General features: G+C 46.7%; 1 protein-coding gene across 1 annotated transcript in view; it reads right to left on the bottom strand.

The window, feature by feature from the left end:
* LOC112255307 (receptor-type tyrosine-protein phosphatase gamma-like) overlaps positions 1–17,416 on the bottom strand; it is a 226,989-nt gene that overhangs the window by 32,741 nt on the left and 176,832 nt on the right. The window contains exons 8-13 of the mRNA XM_042324621.1: positions 16,945–17,143; positions 10,271–10,443; positions 4,926–5,034; positions 4,706–4,755; positions 3,794–4,535; positions 1,724–1,862 (exon numbers count right to left, since the gene is read on the bottom strand). Of these exons, the coding sequence (XP_042180555.1) occupies positions 1,724–1,862; positions 3,794–4,535; positions 4,706–4,755; positions 4,926–5,034; positions 10,271–10,443; positions 16,945–17,143 (1,412 nt within the window). The remainder of the gene's footprint in view (positions 1–1,723; positions 1,863–3,793; positions 4,536–4,705; positions 4,756–4,925; positions 5,035–10,270; positions 10,444–16,944; positions 17,144–17,416) is intronic.

Genomic DNA, 17,416 nt, shown 5'->3' with positions numbered 1-17,416 from the left:
TGTTAGATGAGGTTGTAATAAACATAGTGGTTTCTGTTAGATGAGGTTGTAATAAACAGAGTGGTTTCTGTTAGATGAGGTTGTAATAAACAGAGTGGTTTCTGTTAGATGAGGTTGTAATAAACAGAGTGGTTTCTGTTAGATGAGGTTGTAATAAACAGAATGGTTTCTGTTAGATGAGGTTGTAATAAACAGAGTGGTTTCTGTTAGATGAGGTTGTAATAAACAGAGTGGTTTCTGTTAGATGAGGTTTGTTTTCTTCCTACACATGTGGCTCTATCTTTTGAACTGTTTAAGATACAACATACAATGATCCCATCACTAAAAGAAACACGTACAGGGCCTTCAGAAATGATTCATACCCCTGGACTTATTCCACATTGTTTTGTGTCACAGCTTGAATTCAAAATGGATACAATTAAAAAAACATTCTCAACTATCTACACACATCTACACCCCATAATGACAAAGTGAAAACATATTCACATCCCTGAGTAAATACTTTGTCGAAGCATCTTTGGCAGCGATGACAGCTGTGAGTCTTTCTGGGTAAGTTTCTAAGAGCTTTGCACACCTGGATTGTGCAACATTTCCCCATTATTCTTAAAACAATGATTCAAGCTCTGTAAAATTGGTTGTTGATCATTGCTAGACAACCATTTTCAGGTCTTGCCATCAAAACTGTAACTCGGCCATTCAGGAACATTCACTGTCTTCTTGGTAAGCAACTCCAGTGTAAATTTGGCCTTGTGTTCTAGGTTATTGTCCTGCTGAAAGGTGAATCCATCTCCCAGTGTCGGTTGGAAAAGCAGACTGAACTAGTTTTTCCTCTAGGATTTTGCCTGTAGCTCCATTCCTTAATGATTACAAGCAAACCCATAATATGTTGCAGCCACCACAATGCTTCAAAATATGGAGAGTAATGTCATGTATTGGATTTGCCCCAAACATAACACTTTGTATTCAGGACAAAAAGTTAATTGCTTTGCCACATTTTTTTGCAGGATCACTTTAGTGACTTGTTGCAAACAGGATGCATGTTTTGTTTTCTCCTACCACAGCCATTACATTTTGTGACTGTTAATGTTACCATTGGCCTCATGGTGAAATCCTTTAGGTGCTCTTCTTTGCAAGGCATTGGAAAACCTCCCTGGTCTTTGACGTTGAATGTGTTTGAAATGCACTGCTCGAATGAGGGACCTTACAGAAAATAATTCAAAAAACAGAATTCCACTTTGACATTGTGGGGTATTCACTGTGTGTAGGTTAGTGACCCCCCCCAAAAATATATTTTAAATTCAGGCTGTGACACAGCAAAATGTGGAAAAAGATGTGAACACTTTCTGAAGGCATACTTCCTTCAGATTGAAATACTGTCAATACTACTGTCAAATGGATTTGTAATGGACTGCCATAGACTCAATTCAAAAAAGTCAACATTGGCCTTTGATTAAATAACTTTTTTTTACATGGTGGGGTCTGGAAAATACGCACACACCTAGCATGCATGACGAGGCAGAGCAGGGTGAGGGCTGAGACCACCACCAGGGGTCAGTAGGGGTTAGGGTTAGTAACCCAGTAATATAATAATATAACGTAATCTATAATACCTCCAGTAGCATGACGAGGCAGAGCAGGGTGAGGGCTGAGACCACCACCAGGGGTCAGTAGGGGTTAGGGTTAGTAACCCAGTAATATAATAAAATAACGTAATCTATAATACCTCCAGTAGACCAGGACAGCCAGTAGCATGACGAGGCAGAGCAGGGTGAGGGCTGAGACCACCACCAGCGGGACGATCCACTCCATCCGGCCCCCCCCAGGGTGAGAGCTGCGGGTCATGTTGGACACACTAGTTCTGTCTGGAAAGGTGGAGGGGTGGAATGGGAGACATACACAGAGGCTGTGTCAGACATCTACTCCAAAAACACTTTAACACACAAAAGTCAAATCAAAGTGAGACTATTCAGATTATTTGGGCCACTCATGGAAGCTTCAGCCTTCAAACAACCAATTTCACTTCAGAAAAAACTGTTTAGCTCCACTATTTATATATTTATACTGCCCTACCAAGCAAAAAGGCAGTAACTGCTCATAGCGTGGAACTGAGAAAAATGGCTTTTATTTACCTTGGTTTCACAGTAACTTTATGCAGTTACTGCTAACATGACCCCCATTTTCTCCAAAACACAATACAATAGAGGCAGGATACTTGTCCACATGATTAAGCATGTATTTAATGTAGCAAAAATGACTAACTCATTTTCGAACAAATGATCAGTTACTGACTTTTTGCTTGGTAGGGCAGCATACATTTACACATCATTTCAGTGTGATGGCTTCATCAGTAGGGTTATTGAACCTTTATCTACCTAGGCAAGTCAGTTAAGAACAAATTCTTATTTACAATGACAGTAAGTGACTAGGTTTACCCTGGGGCTTGGAGCGCTACTCATCTAAATGTGTATATTCAGAATGAATAAGGACATTTATAAGAGACCAATACCCTGGCTGGTAGGCAAGGCAGTTTGGTCTTGAAAATATGCCTCAGAGCATGCCTCAAACTAATGGCCCCTCGGGCTAAGTAATGGCACCTCAGGCTAAGTAATGGCCCCTCGGGCTAGGTAATGGCCCCTCGGGCTAGGTAATGGCCCCTCGGGCTAGGTAATGGCCCCTCGGGGGAGGTAATGGCCCCTCGGGCTAGGTAATGGCCCCTCGGGCTAGGTAATGGCCCCTCGGGGGAGGTAATGGCCCCTCGGGCTAAGTAATGGCCCCTCGGGCTAAGTAATGGCCCCTCGGGCTGTAGAATAGTTCCATTACTTTCTCTAGGGCTCTCTCGGCGTGATATTATGGTGGCACTCAGAAATTGAGCTATTTGTCTCAGTCTATTGCCACATACTGAAGCTGGGGCTGATCCCAAGGCTAATGTTTAAAATAGGCCCTGCCTGTCTCATATTTACTGTTGATATATAATAACACAGCCTGTGTAACATGACAAGCTGCAGGGGGGTTAAGGGTGAACCAGAAAACTAAAATGACATTATATAGGTCTAAATATTGTGTTACATACCTCCAGTGTACAACTATACTCAACAAAAATATAAATACAACATGTGAAGTGTTGGTCCCATGTTTCATCAGCTGAAATAAAAGATCACAGAAATGTTCCACAGGCACAAAAAGCCTATATCTACGAACAATTCACAGAGATACCGTGACGAGATCCTGAGGCCCATTGTTCGTGCCATTCATCGGCCGTTATCACCTCATGTTTCAACATGATAATGCACGTCCCCATGTTGCAAGGATCTCTACACAATTCCTGGAAGCTGAAAATTACCCAGTTCATCCATGGCCTGCATTCTCACCAGACATGTCACCTATTGAGCATGTTTGGGATCCCTTGGATCGACAGCATGTTCCAGTTCTCTCCAATATCCAGCAACTTCGCACAGCCATTGAAGGGGAGTGGAACAATATTTCACAGGCCACAATCAACAGCCTGATCAACTCTATGCAAAGGAGATGTGTCGCACTGCATGTGGCAAATGGTGGTCATAACGGATATATTTTTTTAAAGGTATCTGTGACCAACTGATACCTATTTGTACACCCAGTCATGAAAAATCCATAGATTATTGCCAAATTAATTTATTTCAATTGATAGATTTCGTTATATGAACTGTTATATGAACTGAACTGAAATTGTTGCATGTTGCGTGTATAATTTTTTTCAGTGTCGTTGTGCTAAAAAGAGGAAAATTATATGGGTTATACAGAGAGTTCTACTCACCAGTGTGGACAGAGAAAGGCCAAAGGCTCTTCTCCCCACCAGTCTTTGGGGAGCGTGTTGGGCTCTGGGGAATCTGCATCTCTCTCTCTGCTGTGTCCTTCTTTGGCTGCACCGTGGGCCCTGAGCTACTGTCCACTCTGAAAAGTTGGTCCTCCCCTACACTGGGAGGCACAGTGGTGCTGTTAGCCACAGGCTCTCCCTGCCCCTGTCCTTTCTCTTTGGCTGTGGGGGTAGGGACATGGGAGGAGGGCACTTTGACCACGGTGCTGTTCATCTTTGTCTCCACCTCATCAGGCACTGTCTTGTTATTCTTCTTCCTCCTGTCGTCTTCCCCTTCATCCTTCTCTCCCTCCTCCCCCTCAGCCTCCCTGTCCACCCCTGCCTCCTCCTCCGCTGTGGGGGTGTCTGTGTCAGAAGGGAGCTCAGTGGAGGCCTGGGACTGGGTAGGCTGGCGGCTGGGGATGGGACCCAGGCCAGGATTAGACCCAGGGCTGGCTGCAGGGGCCTGGGTGGGCCAGAGAGAGCCTGGCAGGGAAGAGATGACCCCTCCGCTGAAGCCCAGGCCGGCCAACAGTGTGCTGGTCACCACCGATGCCACCGTGGCCTGACTGCCGCTGGAGGATGGGCCGATACCCCCCGTAGCCATGGAGACAAAGGAGAAGGGGAGGCCAGAGGAGGTCCAGGTGGAGGAGCCGGAGCTGATAGGAGCCATGTCCGCCGAGGAGGCTGGGGAGACGGTGGGCTGGGGGAAAGAGTAGAGAGAGGGGGAGAGGGGTATGGGGTGGAGAAGACGAGAGAGAAAGTGAGAGAGAGAGTTAGTATCATGCCATAACAAATCATGTTGGATCATCACAAAATAAATTGTTATGCTGCCATCTTCTGGACAAGACAAATGATCTGTACTTTACTCACCATTCCAGTCTTCACTATCCGTGTTCCCTCAAATATCCTGGTGGTGTTAGCTGGACGACCAAACACAGGAAAATATTACACATGCATTTGGAACAAAGACAAGTGTTTGTTCTTAGTATTTAACTATCTCTGATAATTTTGAAACTGGACTTTAGGATTATGTGACTCCATTCATAGGGCTGTACTGTATACGCTGTGGTATGGTGTGTGGTGTGATTACCCCTGAAGAGCAGTGTCTGGCTGAAGTCACTGCGTAGGTCTCTCTGGCACACTGCCTGGACTCTGAACAGATACAGGATGTCTGGAGACACGTGGGTTATCACCGCCTTCTGTAGGATGGACAGAAGAGGCAGAGAGAGTAAGAGAAAGAATGAGATTCTGACAGACAGACAGTGTTGTCACAGAGAGACAGACACACACTGTCACAGAGTCCTGTACATATGGGACATCCAGACTACATAGAAGGCCTAAGGAAATGACTCACATATGATTAACATTCAGTGTGTGTCAATACTGGCAGCTCACACCCATGATAGGGATCCATAGCGTCTGTTCTATCCTCACCTACCATTTACTCTTCCCTGTGTCCTCACCTACCCTTTACTCCTCCCTGTGTCCTCACCTACCCTTTACTTCTCCCTGTGTCCTCACCTACCCTTTACTCCTCCCTGTGTCCTCACCTACCCTTTACTCCTCCCTGTGTCCTCACCTACCCTTTACTCCTCCCTGTGTCCTCACCTACCCTTTACTCCTCCCTGTGTCCTCACCTACCCTTTACTCCTCCCTGTGTCCTCACCTACCCTTTACTCCTCCCTGTGTCCTCACCTACCCTTTACTCCTCCCTGTGTCCTCACCTACCCTTTACTCCTCCCTGTGTCCTCACCTACCCTTTACCTCCTCCCTGTGTCCTCACCTACCCTTTACTCCTCCCTGTGTCCTCACCTACCCTTTACTCCTCCCTGTGTCCTCACCTACCCTTTACTCCTCCCTGTGTCCTCACCCTCACCCCCTTCTGTGTCCTCACCTACCCTTTACTCCTCCCTCCCTGTGTCCTCACCTACCCTTTACTCCTCCCTGTGTCCTCACCTACCCTTTACTCCTCCCTGTGTCCTCACCTTTACCCTCCCTTACCTCCTCCCCTGTGTCCTCACCTACCCTTTACTCCTCCCTGTGTCCTCACCTACCCTTTACTCCTCCCTGTGTCCTCACCTACCCTTTACTCCTCCCTGTGTCCTCACCTACCCTTTACTCCTCCCTGTGTCCTCACCTACCCTTTACTCCTCCCTGTGTCCTCACCTACCCTTTACTCCTCCCTGTGTCCTCACCTACCCTTTACTCCTCCCTGTGTCCTCACCTACCCTTTACTCCTCCCTGTGTCCTCACCTACCCTTTACTCCTCCCTGTGTCCTCACCTACCCTACCCTTTACTCCTCCCTTCTGTGTCCTCACCTACCCTTTACTCCTCCCTGTGTCCTCACCTACCCTTTACTTCCCTGTGTCCTCACTCCTCCCTGTGTCCTCACCCCTTTACTCCTCCTTTACTCCTCCCCCTGTGTCCTCACCTACCCTTTACTCCTCCCTGTGTCCTCACCTACCCTTTACTCCTCCCTGTGTCCTCCCTTTACTCCTCCCTGTGTCCTCGCCCCTCCCTGTGTCCTCACCTCCTTTACCCTCCCTGTGTCCTCGCCCTTTACCTCCTTGTCCTCACCTACCCTTCCCTCCCTGTGTCCTCACCTACCCTTTACTCCTCCCTGTCCTCCCTCCCTTTACCCTCCCTGTGTCCTCACCTACCCTTTACTCCTCCCTGTGTCCTCACCTACCCTTTACTCCTCCCTGTGTCCTCACCTACCCTTTACTCCTCCCTGTGTCCTCACCTACCCTTTACTCCTCCCTGTGTCCTCCCCTGTCCTCACCCTTTACTCCTCCCTGTGTCCTCCTACCCTTTACTGTGTCCTCACCTACCCTTTACTCCTCCCTGTGTCCTCACCTACCCTTTACTCCTCCCTGTGTCCTCACCTACCCTTTACTCCTCCCTGTGTCCTCACCCTTTTACTCCTCCCTGTGTCCTCACCTACCCTTTACTCCTCCCTGTGTCCTCACCTACCCTTTACTCCTCCCTGTGTCCTCACCTACCCTTTACTCCTCCTGTGTCCTCACCTACCCTGTCCTCCCTACCCTTTACTCCTCCCTGTGTCCTCACCTTTACCCTTTACTCCTCCCTGTGTCCTCACCTTTACCCTTTACCTCCTCCCTGTGTCCTCACCTACCCTTTACTCCTCCCTGTGTCCTCACCTACCCTTTACCCTCCCTTGTCCTCCTCCCTGTGTCCTCACCTACCCTTTACTCCTCCCTGTGTCCTCACCTACCCTTTACTCCTCCCTGTGTCCTCACCTACCCTTTACTCCTCCCTGTGTCCTCACCTCCTCCCTCCCTGTGTCCTCACCTCCCTTTACTCCTCCCTGTGTCCTCACCTACCCTTTACTCCTCCCTGTATCCTCACCTTTACCCTTTGTCCTCACCTCCTCCCTGTGTCCTCACCTACCCTTTACTCCTCCCTGTGTCCTCACCTACCCTTTACTCCTCCCTGTGTCCTCACCTACCCTTTACTCCTCCCTGTGTCCTCACCTACCCTTTACTCCTCCTCCCTGTGTCCTCACCTACCCTTTACTCCTCCCTGTGTCCTCACCTACCCTTTACTCCTCCCTGTGTCCTCCTCCCTGTGTCCTCACCTACCCTTTACTCCTCCCTGTGTCCTCACCTACCCTTTACTCCTCCCTGTGTCCTCGCCTACCCTTTACTCCTCCCTGTATCCTCACCTACCCTTTACTCCTCCCTGTGTCCTCACCTACCCTTTACTCCTCCCTGTGTCCTCACCTACCCTTTACTCCTCCCTGTGTCCTCACCTACCCTTTACTCCTCCCTGTGTCCTCACCTACCCTTTACTCCTCCCTGTGTCCTCGCCTACCCGTTCTGTGTCCTTACCTGTCCATCACTGCACTGTGTGACGCATCAGGGGCCACTCTGGTTAAAGTTAATTACGTCAGAGATGGTCTCCAGAATGGAGGGTTATTGCATTGGCCAAAGGGGAGATGAGAGGAGGGGATGTGAAACTAAGGGTTGAGTGGTTTCAATTGATTCAACTATGATTGCAGGAAGCCTGCAGTTCCCTGATATAACCCAGATAAGGACGGAGATTGAAAATAAAAATGGAAATGAAGTGGGCAGAGAATGGGGAAAGGGGGCTGACGTGAGGGAAGAATGAAGGAGTGTGGTGATATGGCAAATGAAAAGAGAGAGAGCGAGATTGATTGTAGGCAAAGAGAGATGGACATCTCTGCATCGTCTCTCCTGAGACAGTGTTTTCCTGCAGTCTATGTTTATTCCTTTAAAATGATTGTTCACAGCCAAATCCTCCTCTGTATGGCCTCATATATACAGTTGAAGTAGGATGTTTACATACACCTTAGCCAAATACATTTAAACTCAGTTTTTCACAATTCCTGACATTTAACCCTGGTAAGAATTCCTGGTCTTAGGTCAGTTAGGATCTCCATTTTACTTTAAGAATGTGGAATGACAGAATAATAGTAGAGAGAAATATTTATTTCGCTCTTCTTGGAAGGCTTTCCACTAGATGTTGGTACATTGCTGCGGCATTGGTGCGGGGACTTGCTTCCATTCAGCCACAACAGCATTAGTGAGGTCGGGCACCGACTAGGTCTTGCTGGGCGATTAAGCCTGGCTCGCAGTTGGCGTTCCAATTCATCTCAAAGGTGTTCGATGGGGTTGAGGTCAGGGCTTTGTGCAGGCCAGTCAAGTTCTTCCACACCTATCTTGAGAAACCATTTCTATATGGACCTCACTTTGTGCACGGTAGCATTGTCAACAATTCAGGGAAACTGTTATAGCCTCGCTACTGTTATTTTTCACTGTCTATTTTTCACTGTAGTTTTATTTATTTACTTACCTATTGTTCGCATAATACCTTTTTTGCTCTGTTGGTTAGAGCCTGTAAGTAAGCATTTCACTGTTGAATTCAGCGCACATGACAAATAAACTTTGATTTGATTTGTCGTGCTGAAACAAGAAATGGCCACAAACAGAATGTCATTGTATGCTGTAGCGTTACGATATCCTTTCACTGGAACTAAGGGTCCTAGCCCGAACCATAAAAAACAGCATCAGACCATTAATCCTCCACCACCAAACGTTACAGTTGGCACTCTGCATTGGGGAAGTTAGCAATCTCCTGGTATCTGCCAAACCCAGATTTGTCTGTCGGACCGCCAGATGGTGAAGAGTGAATCATCACTCCAGAGAAGGCGTTTCCACTGATCCAGAGTCCAATGGCAGTGAGCTTTACACCACTCCATCCAACGCCTGGCATTGCGCATGGTGATCTTAGGCTTAATGAAGCTCCTGACAAACAGTGCTGACGTTGCTTCCTGAGGCAGTTTGTAACTCGGGAAGTGAGTGTTGCAACCGAGCACAGCCAATTTCTACGCACCACACGCTTCAGCACTCAGCGGTCCCGTTCTGTGAGCTTGTGTGGCCTACCACTTCGGGGCTGAGCCGTTGTTACTCCAAGATGTTTCCACTTCACAATAACAGCACTTATAGTTGACCAGGGCATCTCTGGCAGGGCAGAAATTTGATGAACTGACTTGTTTAGAAAGGTGGCATCCTATGACGGTACCATGTTGAAAGTCACTGAGCTCTTCAGTAATGCCATTATACTGCCAATCTTTGTCTAAGGAGATTGTTTGTCTATTGGGTGTCCACATACATTTGTATATATAGTGTTTTTAGAGGATGAGACAAGATAGGCTGCATTTGGCAAGTCTAAATAGTCAACACATCCAAGTTGGAAACTAACGTGAAGGTGTGAACTATATCAACAACAACCCCTGGCTGAATGAGAAGACTGCCATGATGTGTTTAAAAAGAGAACTTCACTGAGATCCCACGGTACAGTGATGGTACGAGCCAGATGTGGTGTGTATCTCTCACTGACACATTAGACTGGAGGGAGCTGAGCCCATCGGACACATCACAGTGGGAGTCTCGGTGCAGTGTGTGTGTCATGGACTGTTCTCTCTACCGCATGGCAAGTGGTACCGATGCACAAGTCTGGAACCAACAGGACCCTGAACAGCTTCTACCCCCGAGCCATAAGGCTGCTGAATTGTTAGTTAAATAGTTAACCAAATAGCTTCCCAGGACTATCTACATGGACCCTTTTTGCACTAACTTTATCCTTACCAATATTTACATATCGACCCCAATGACCTCGTACCCCTGCACATTGACTCCGTTGTGGTATCCCGTATATGCTGTATAGCCAAGTTTTCGTTACTCTTGTATATTTATCTGTTATTATGTTTTCTCTCTGCATTGTTGGGAAGGGCCCTTTAGGAAGACTTCCACTATTAGTCTACACCTGATGTTTACAAAGCTTGTGACCGATAAAATGGGATTTGATTTGTGACAGACAGACCTGGAGTGTCCATTTCCAGCAAGGCAACTGAGACGGACTGACAGTCTGCACAGCGTTCTGTGTCTCACCATGTTCTGGTCCCCAGTCTTCTCGTAGGCCACGTCACTCTTCATCCAGCTGTAGGAGACCATGAAGCTGGTGATAGGCGGGTGGTAGACCACTAGCGGGCGCTGCCAGCTCACCAACAGGGCAGTGCCGTTCAGTGGCTGGATCTTCATGTTGACTGGGGCACTGCTGCAGACTGGTGAGGGGGAGGGAGGGAGATAGGGGGAGGAGGGAAGCAGGTGTGGGGGGAGGGGTTGTAGAAGGAAAATCAGAATGGAGAGGGAAGAGGAAAGAGGAGACGGATGGATTGAGAGAAACGATAAACACATGATTTATTTGACAATAAAACCCACCCAGGGTGGAAGAGGATAGGAGAGAGAGAAAGCCTTGAGGACTTGTTTTTCTGATGAATGAAGTGGTGATGGAGACAGAAACAGGTAAAAAATAAAAGGATTCACTCGGCGGACTGCTGCTTGTGTTTACATCTCTTCAGCACTCAGGCTGATCTGATAATGGCAAGGTGTGTGTGTGTGTGTGTGTGTGTGTGTGTGTGCTACATGTGTGGGTCGCAGGCAGGCAGCCTGAGGAGAAACTACATATTTTATTACTGTCTGACTGCTGACTCATCCAGCCGCTGGTTTCCAGAGGAGCAGCTTTAACCAGACTGAAAGAACACATAAGCTCATAAAGACAGGAGCCTTGAGCCTAAACACACAGGGTTCTGGTATAGTCCAACCAACCAGTCTCTAGGGTACTGGATGGAGCGATGGAGGACTGGAGAGATGGAGATAGAGGGATGGAGGAAGGAGGAATGGAGGGATGAAGGAGTAGAGAGATAGAGGGATATAGAGATGGAGGAAGTAGGGATGGAATGGTGGAGAGCTAGAGGGATGGAGGAAGGTGGGACGAACGATTGGAGGGGTGGAGGGATAGAGACCAGGGTCTGTAGACTGGAGGAGTGAATGTGGGTGATGAATCTGAAACAGGAGTCAGGAATGTGTAGTGTTGTTGACAACTTCTTCAGTCATCTTCTGTGGTTCTATATTTAAGTGAGTCAGTCGTCTCATCTGTGGTACTAGAGAATAGGATGACTCACTCACTTACACACTGTATGGCTGCAGTACTATACTTAACCTCAAGAGGGTGATGTAGGCCACAGTATGGTCACCGGAAAGACATCCATATCCATGTGTCCTTCCGTCTGTCTGTCTGTCTGTCTGTCTGTCTGTCTGTCTGTCTGTCTGTCTGTCTGTCTGCGCATGGAATGTTGAGTTACTAGACAACGGATTCAGAGGCTGTATACAACCAGTGTCAAGGCAGGAAGCTCTACGTTTTCTGTCTTCGATTGCTCCATTATTCCACTGAAAAAATTATGTGAAAGTAGTGTGAATTATGTATACATGAAATGGAGGTGGGACGTGAGGAGAGGGTTAGGTTGGGTGAGAGATGGAGAGGAGAGCAGATAGGAGGAGAGAGGAGAGCAGAGAGGGGGAGAGAAGAGAGCAGAGAGGAGAGCAGAGAGGAGTGAGGAGAGCAGAGCAGAGAGGAGTAAAGAGAGAAGTGAGGAGAGCAGAGAGGAGAGCAGAGAGGAGAGCAGAGAGGAGTGAGGAGAGAAGTGAGGAGAGCAGAGAGGAGAGCAGAGAGGAGTAAAGAGAGAAGTTAGGAGAGCAGAGAGGAGAACAGAGAGGAGTAAAGAGAGCAGAGAGGAGTAAAGAGAGAAGTGAGGAGAGCAGAGAGGAGAGCAGAGAGGAGTAAAGAGAGCAGAGAGGAGTAAAGAGAGAAGTGAGGAGAGCAGAGAGGAGTAAAGAGGAGAGGAGGCGAGAGGAGAGGAGGAGAGAGGAGAGCAGAGAAGGAGAGAAGAGAGCAGAGGAGGAGAGCAGAGAGGAGAGGAGAGGAGAGAAGAGGAGAGCAGAGAGGAGAGGAGAGAAGAGGAGATGAGAGCAGAGAGGAGAGGAGAGAAGAGGAGATGAGAGCAGAGAGGAGTGAGGAGAGGAGAGCAGAGAAGGAGAGCAGAGGAGGAGAGCAGAGAGGAAAGGAGAGAAGAGGAGAGAGGATATGAGAGAGGAGAGCAGAGAGGAGGAGAGCAGAGAAGAGAGCAGAGAGGAGCAAGGAGAGCAGAGAGGAGAGCAGAGAGGAGTAAAGAGAGAAGTGAGGAGAGCAGAGGAGAGCAGAAGAGGAGAGAGGAGAGGAGGAGAGCAGAGAGAAGAGGAGAGAGGAGAGCAGAGAGGAGGAAAGAGGAGAGCAGAGAAGGAGAGGAGAGAGGAGAGCAGAGAAGCAGAGAAGGAGAGAAGAGGAGGAGAAAGGAGAGCAGAGAGGAGGAGAAAGGAGAGCAGAGAGGAGGAGAAAGGAGAGCAAAGAGGAGGAGAAAGGAGAGCATATAGGAGGAGAAAGGAGAGCAGAGAGGAGGAGAAAGGAGAGCAGAGAGGAGGAGAGCAGAGAAGGGAGGAGAGCAGAGAAGAGGACGTACATTTCCTCAATGAAAACAATGTACCAAATGACCGTACAACAGAAAATGTATTCACCCTGCACACCCTAATTGACAACCAAACAAACCAAAACAAAGGCAAAGTCTTCTCATGCTTTGTTGATTTCAAAAATGCCTTTGACTCAATTTGGCATGAGGGTCTGCTATACAAATTGATGTAAAGTGGTGTTGGGGGTAAAACATACGACATTATAAAGTCCATGTACACAAACAACAAGTGTGCAGTTAAAATTGGCAAAAAACACACACATTTCTTCCCACAGGGTCGTGGGGTGAGACAGGGATGCAGCTTAAGCCCCACCCTCTTCAACATATATATCAACGAATTGGCGCGGGCACTAGAAAAGTCTGCAGCACCCGGCCGCACCCTACTAGAATCTAAAGTCAAATGTCTACTGTCTGCTGATGATCTGGTGCTTCTGTCACCAACCAAGGAGGGCCTACAGCAGTACCTAGATATTCTGCACAGATTCTGCCAGACCTGGGACCTGACAGTAAATCTCTGTAAGACCAAAATAATGGTGTTCCAATAAAGGTCCAGTTCCCAGGACCACAAATACAAATTCCATCTAGACACCATTGCCCTAGAGCACACAAAAAAACAATATATTCCTTGGCCTAAACATCAGCGCCACAGGTAACTTCCACAAAGCAGTGAACGATCAGAGAGATAAGGCAAGAAGGGCATTCTATGCCATCAAAAGGAACATAAAATTCAACATACCAATTAGGATCTGGCTAAAAATACTTGAATCAGTCATAGAGCCCATTGCCCTTTATAGTTGTGAGGTCTGGGGTCCGCTCACCAACCAAGACTTCACAAAATGGGAAAACACCAATTTGAGACTGCATGCAGAATTCTGCAAAAATATCCTCCGTGTACAATGTAGAACACCAAATAATGCATGCAGAGCAGAATTAGGCCGATACCCACTAATTATCAAAATCCAGAAAAGAGCCATTAAATTCTACAAACACCTAAAAGGAAGCGATTCCCACAGAGCCCCAGGACAGCAACACAATTAGACCCAACCAAATCATGAGAAAACAAAAAGATAATTACTTGACACATTGGAATGAATTCACAAAAACACAGAGCAAACTAAAATGCTATTTGGCCCTAAACAGAGAGTACACAGTGGCAGAATACCTGACCAGTGTGACTGACCCAAACTTAAGGAAAGCTTTGACTATGTACAGACTAAGTGAGCATAGCCTTGCATTTGAGAAAGGCCGCCGTAGGCAGACATGGCTCTCAAGAGAAGATAGGCTATGTGCACACTGCCCACAAAATGGAGGTGGAAACTGAGCTGCACTTCCTAACCTCCTGTCCAATGTATGACCATATTAGAGAGACATATATCCCTCAGATTACACAGATCCAGAGGTGTACCTGTGGATGTATTTCAAGGCCTACCTTCAAACTCAGTGCCTCTTTGCTTGACATCATGGGAAAATCAAAAGAAATCAGCCAAGACCTGTAGACCTCCACAAATCTGGTTCATCATTGGGAGCAATTTCCAAGCGGCTGAAGGTACCACGTTCGTCTGTACAAACAATAGCACGCAAGTATAAACACCATGGGACGACGCAGCCGTCATACCGCTCAGGAAGGAGACGCGTTCTGTCTCCTAGAGATGAACGCACTTTGGTGCGAAAAGTGCAAATCAATCCCAGAACAACAGCAAAGGACCTTGTGAAGATGCTGGAGGAAACAGGTACAAAAGTATATATATCCACAGTAAAACGAGTCCTATATCAACATAACCTGAAAGGCCGCTCAGCAAGTTAGAAGCCACTACTCCAAAACCATCATAAAAAAAGCCAGACTACGGTTTGCAACTGCACATGGGGACAAAGATTGTACTTTTTGGAGAAATGTCCTCTGGTCTGAAGAAACAAAAATAGAACTGTTTGGCCATATTGACCATCATTATGTTTGGAGGAAAAAGGGGGGGACTTGCAAGCTGAAGAACACCATCCCAAATGTAAAGCACGGGGTTGGCAGCATCATGTTGTGGGGGTGCTTTGCTGCAGGAGGGACTGGTGCACTTCACAAAATAGATCACATCACGAGAAAAGGAAAATTAAGTGGATATATTGAAGCAACATCTCAAGACAGTCAGTCAGGAAGTTAAAGCTTGGTCACAAATGGGTCTTCCAAATGGGCAATGACCCCAAGCATACTTCCAAAGTTGTGGCAAAATAGCTTAAGGAAAACAAAGTCAAGGTATTTTAGTGGCCATCACAAAGCCCTGACCTCAATCATATAGAAAATTTGTGGACAGAATGGAAAAGTGTCTACAAACCTGACTCAGTTACACCAGCTCTGTCAGGAGGAATGGGCAAAAATTCACCCAACTTATTGTGGGAAGCTTGTGGAAGAATACCTGAAACATTTGACCCAAGTTAAACAATTTAAAGGCAATGCTACCAAATACTAATTGAGTGTATGTAAACTTCTGATCCACTGGGAATGTGATGAAAGAAATAAAGGCTGAAATAAATAATTCTCACTACTATTATTCTGACATTTCACATTCTTAAAATAAAATGGTGATCCTAGCTGACCTAAAACAGGGATTTTTTATTAGGATTAAATGTCAGGAATTGTGAAAAACTGAGTTTAAATGTATTTGGCTAAGGTGTATGTAAACTTCCGACTTCAAATGTATATATCTATAGACCCAGGGATCAGGGAGGATACGTCTGAGAGAAAGGGAGAGAGAAAATGGGACAGAAATGGAAAAGAGGTTTATTTATTTTAACTAGGCAAGTCAGTTAAGAACAAATTCTTATTTTCAATGACGGCCTAGGAACAGTGGGTTAACTGCCTGTTCAGGGGCAGAACGACAGATTTGTACCTTGTCAGCTCGGGGGTTTGAACTTGCAACCTTCCGGTTACTAGTCCAACGCTCTAACCACTAGGCTACCATGCCACCCCGAAGATGAGAGAGAGACAGAGCAATTTCACAACTTCATTTGTACGACAATTTTTTGTGTGCATATTAATGATGATGATTACTCAGTCCTGTAGCCCGTTACAGCGCCAGCTCCCACTTCATCACAATCACTCCCACTCAATACTCTCTGCCAGCCACACTCAAAACAAAGAGAGCTGATGTTTAAAGAGGCACGGTCCTTTCTGGATGAACTCGACCGGTTTTAGCGGAGCCTCAACTAACAATGTTTGTAATGCTAAATAAAGCAATGAAAAATATTTCATACAAAGACAAAGAAGGGCAATACACAACTGAAAAACTGATTGACTGAATAAACGTATGAGTGAATATTGATTCAAATAATCAAACTAATCATCAAGCTTCAATCATTTGAATCAGCTGTGTAGTGTTAGGGCAAAAACCAAAACGTGCATCCCTTGGGTTCCCTAGGACTGAGTTTGTGAAACACTGGTATAGACAAACGAAAGGCATTAAGTGAAAGACCAAGTGGCATGGTGAGAAGTAGTGTAAGGTCTGATCAGATCAGCTATATTGGTACCTTTGGATGTGTCTGGTGACTGACTGACTGACTGACTGAATGTAAGAGAGTGTATAGTGTGGTACCTCTGGATGTGTCTGACTGACTGTGTGGTGACTGAATGTAAGAGACCTGGATGTGTCTGACTGACTGAATGACCTCTGGATGTGTCTGACTGACTGACTGAAGAATGTAAGAGAGTGTATAGTGTGGTACCTCTGGATGTGTCTGACTGACTGAATGTAAGAGAGTGTATAGTGTGGTACCTCTGGATGTGTCTGACTGACTGACTGACTGAATGTAAGAGAGTGTATAGTGTGGTACCTCTGGATGTGTCTGACTGACTGACTGACTGAATGTAAGAGAGTGTATAGTGTGGTACCTGGATGTGTCTGACTGAAATGTAAGAGAGTGTATAGTGTGGTACCTCTGGATGTGTCTGACTGACTGACTGAATGTAAGAGAGTGTATAGTGTGGTACCTCTGGATGTGTCTGACTGACTGACTGACTGAATGTAAGAGACTGTATAGTGTGGTACCTCTGGATGTGTCTGACTGACTGACTGACTGACTGACTGAATGTAAGAGAGTGTATAGTGTGGTACCTCTGGATGTGTCTGACTGACTGACTGACTGAATGTAAGAGAGTGTATAGTGTGGTACCTCTGGATGTGTCTGGTGACTGACTGACTGACTGACTGACTGAATGTAAGAGAGTATAGAGTGTGGTACCTCTGGATGCGTCTGTGATGACATCTGTACCTAGTCCCAGGCTGTCAGTCAGGTCCCTCTGCCAGGCATCTTTAACAGCGGACTTCGACACCTCCCTGTTGTCCAGGTCCTGGAGGGGTCTGTAGTTGTTTCTCAGGTACTCTACTGACTTCACATGGTCCTGCTGCTCCGTGGTGAAGATGGAGTAGAATGCATCCAGCTAGACAGAAGAAGAGAGAGAGAGGCTTCAGTAAGGCTTCAGTAAGGTAGAAGCAGTGTGTGTGCGTGTGCATGTGACTGTTTTGCGCGTGTGTGTTGTGTGTTGGTTGGAGGGGGTGCATGTGTGTGTCCCTGAAGCAAAGGACATAAACGTGCCTCTGTTCTGCTCGACTGGCTCCAGGAGTGTGTAACATTTCAATGGGGCAAATGTTCTGCCATCGATCTCTTTGACTGATGTCCTGCAGAGTGCTGTAATGACTAACCATTAAAGACT

This window comes from Oncorhynchus tshawytscha, linkage group LG07 (assembly GCF_018296145.1).
Source record: "Oncorhynchus tshawytscha isolate Ot180627B linkage group LG07, Otsh_v2.0, whole genome shotgun sequence".
Lineage (NCBI taxonomy): Eukaryota > Metazoa > Chordata > Actinopteri > Salmoniformes > Salmonidae > Oncorhynchus > Oncorhynchus tshawytscha.
Note: the sequence above shows the minus strand (reverse complement) of the source record. Positions and strands in the feature narration are given on the sequence as shown.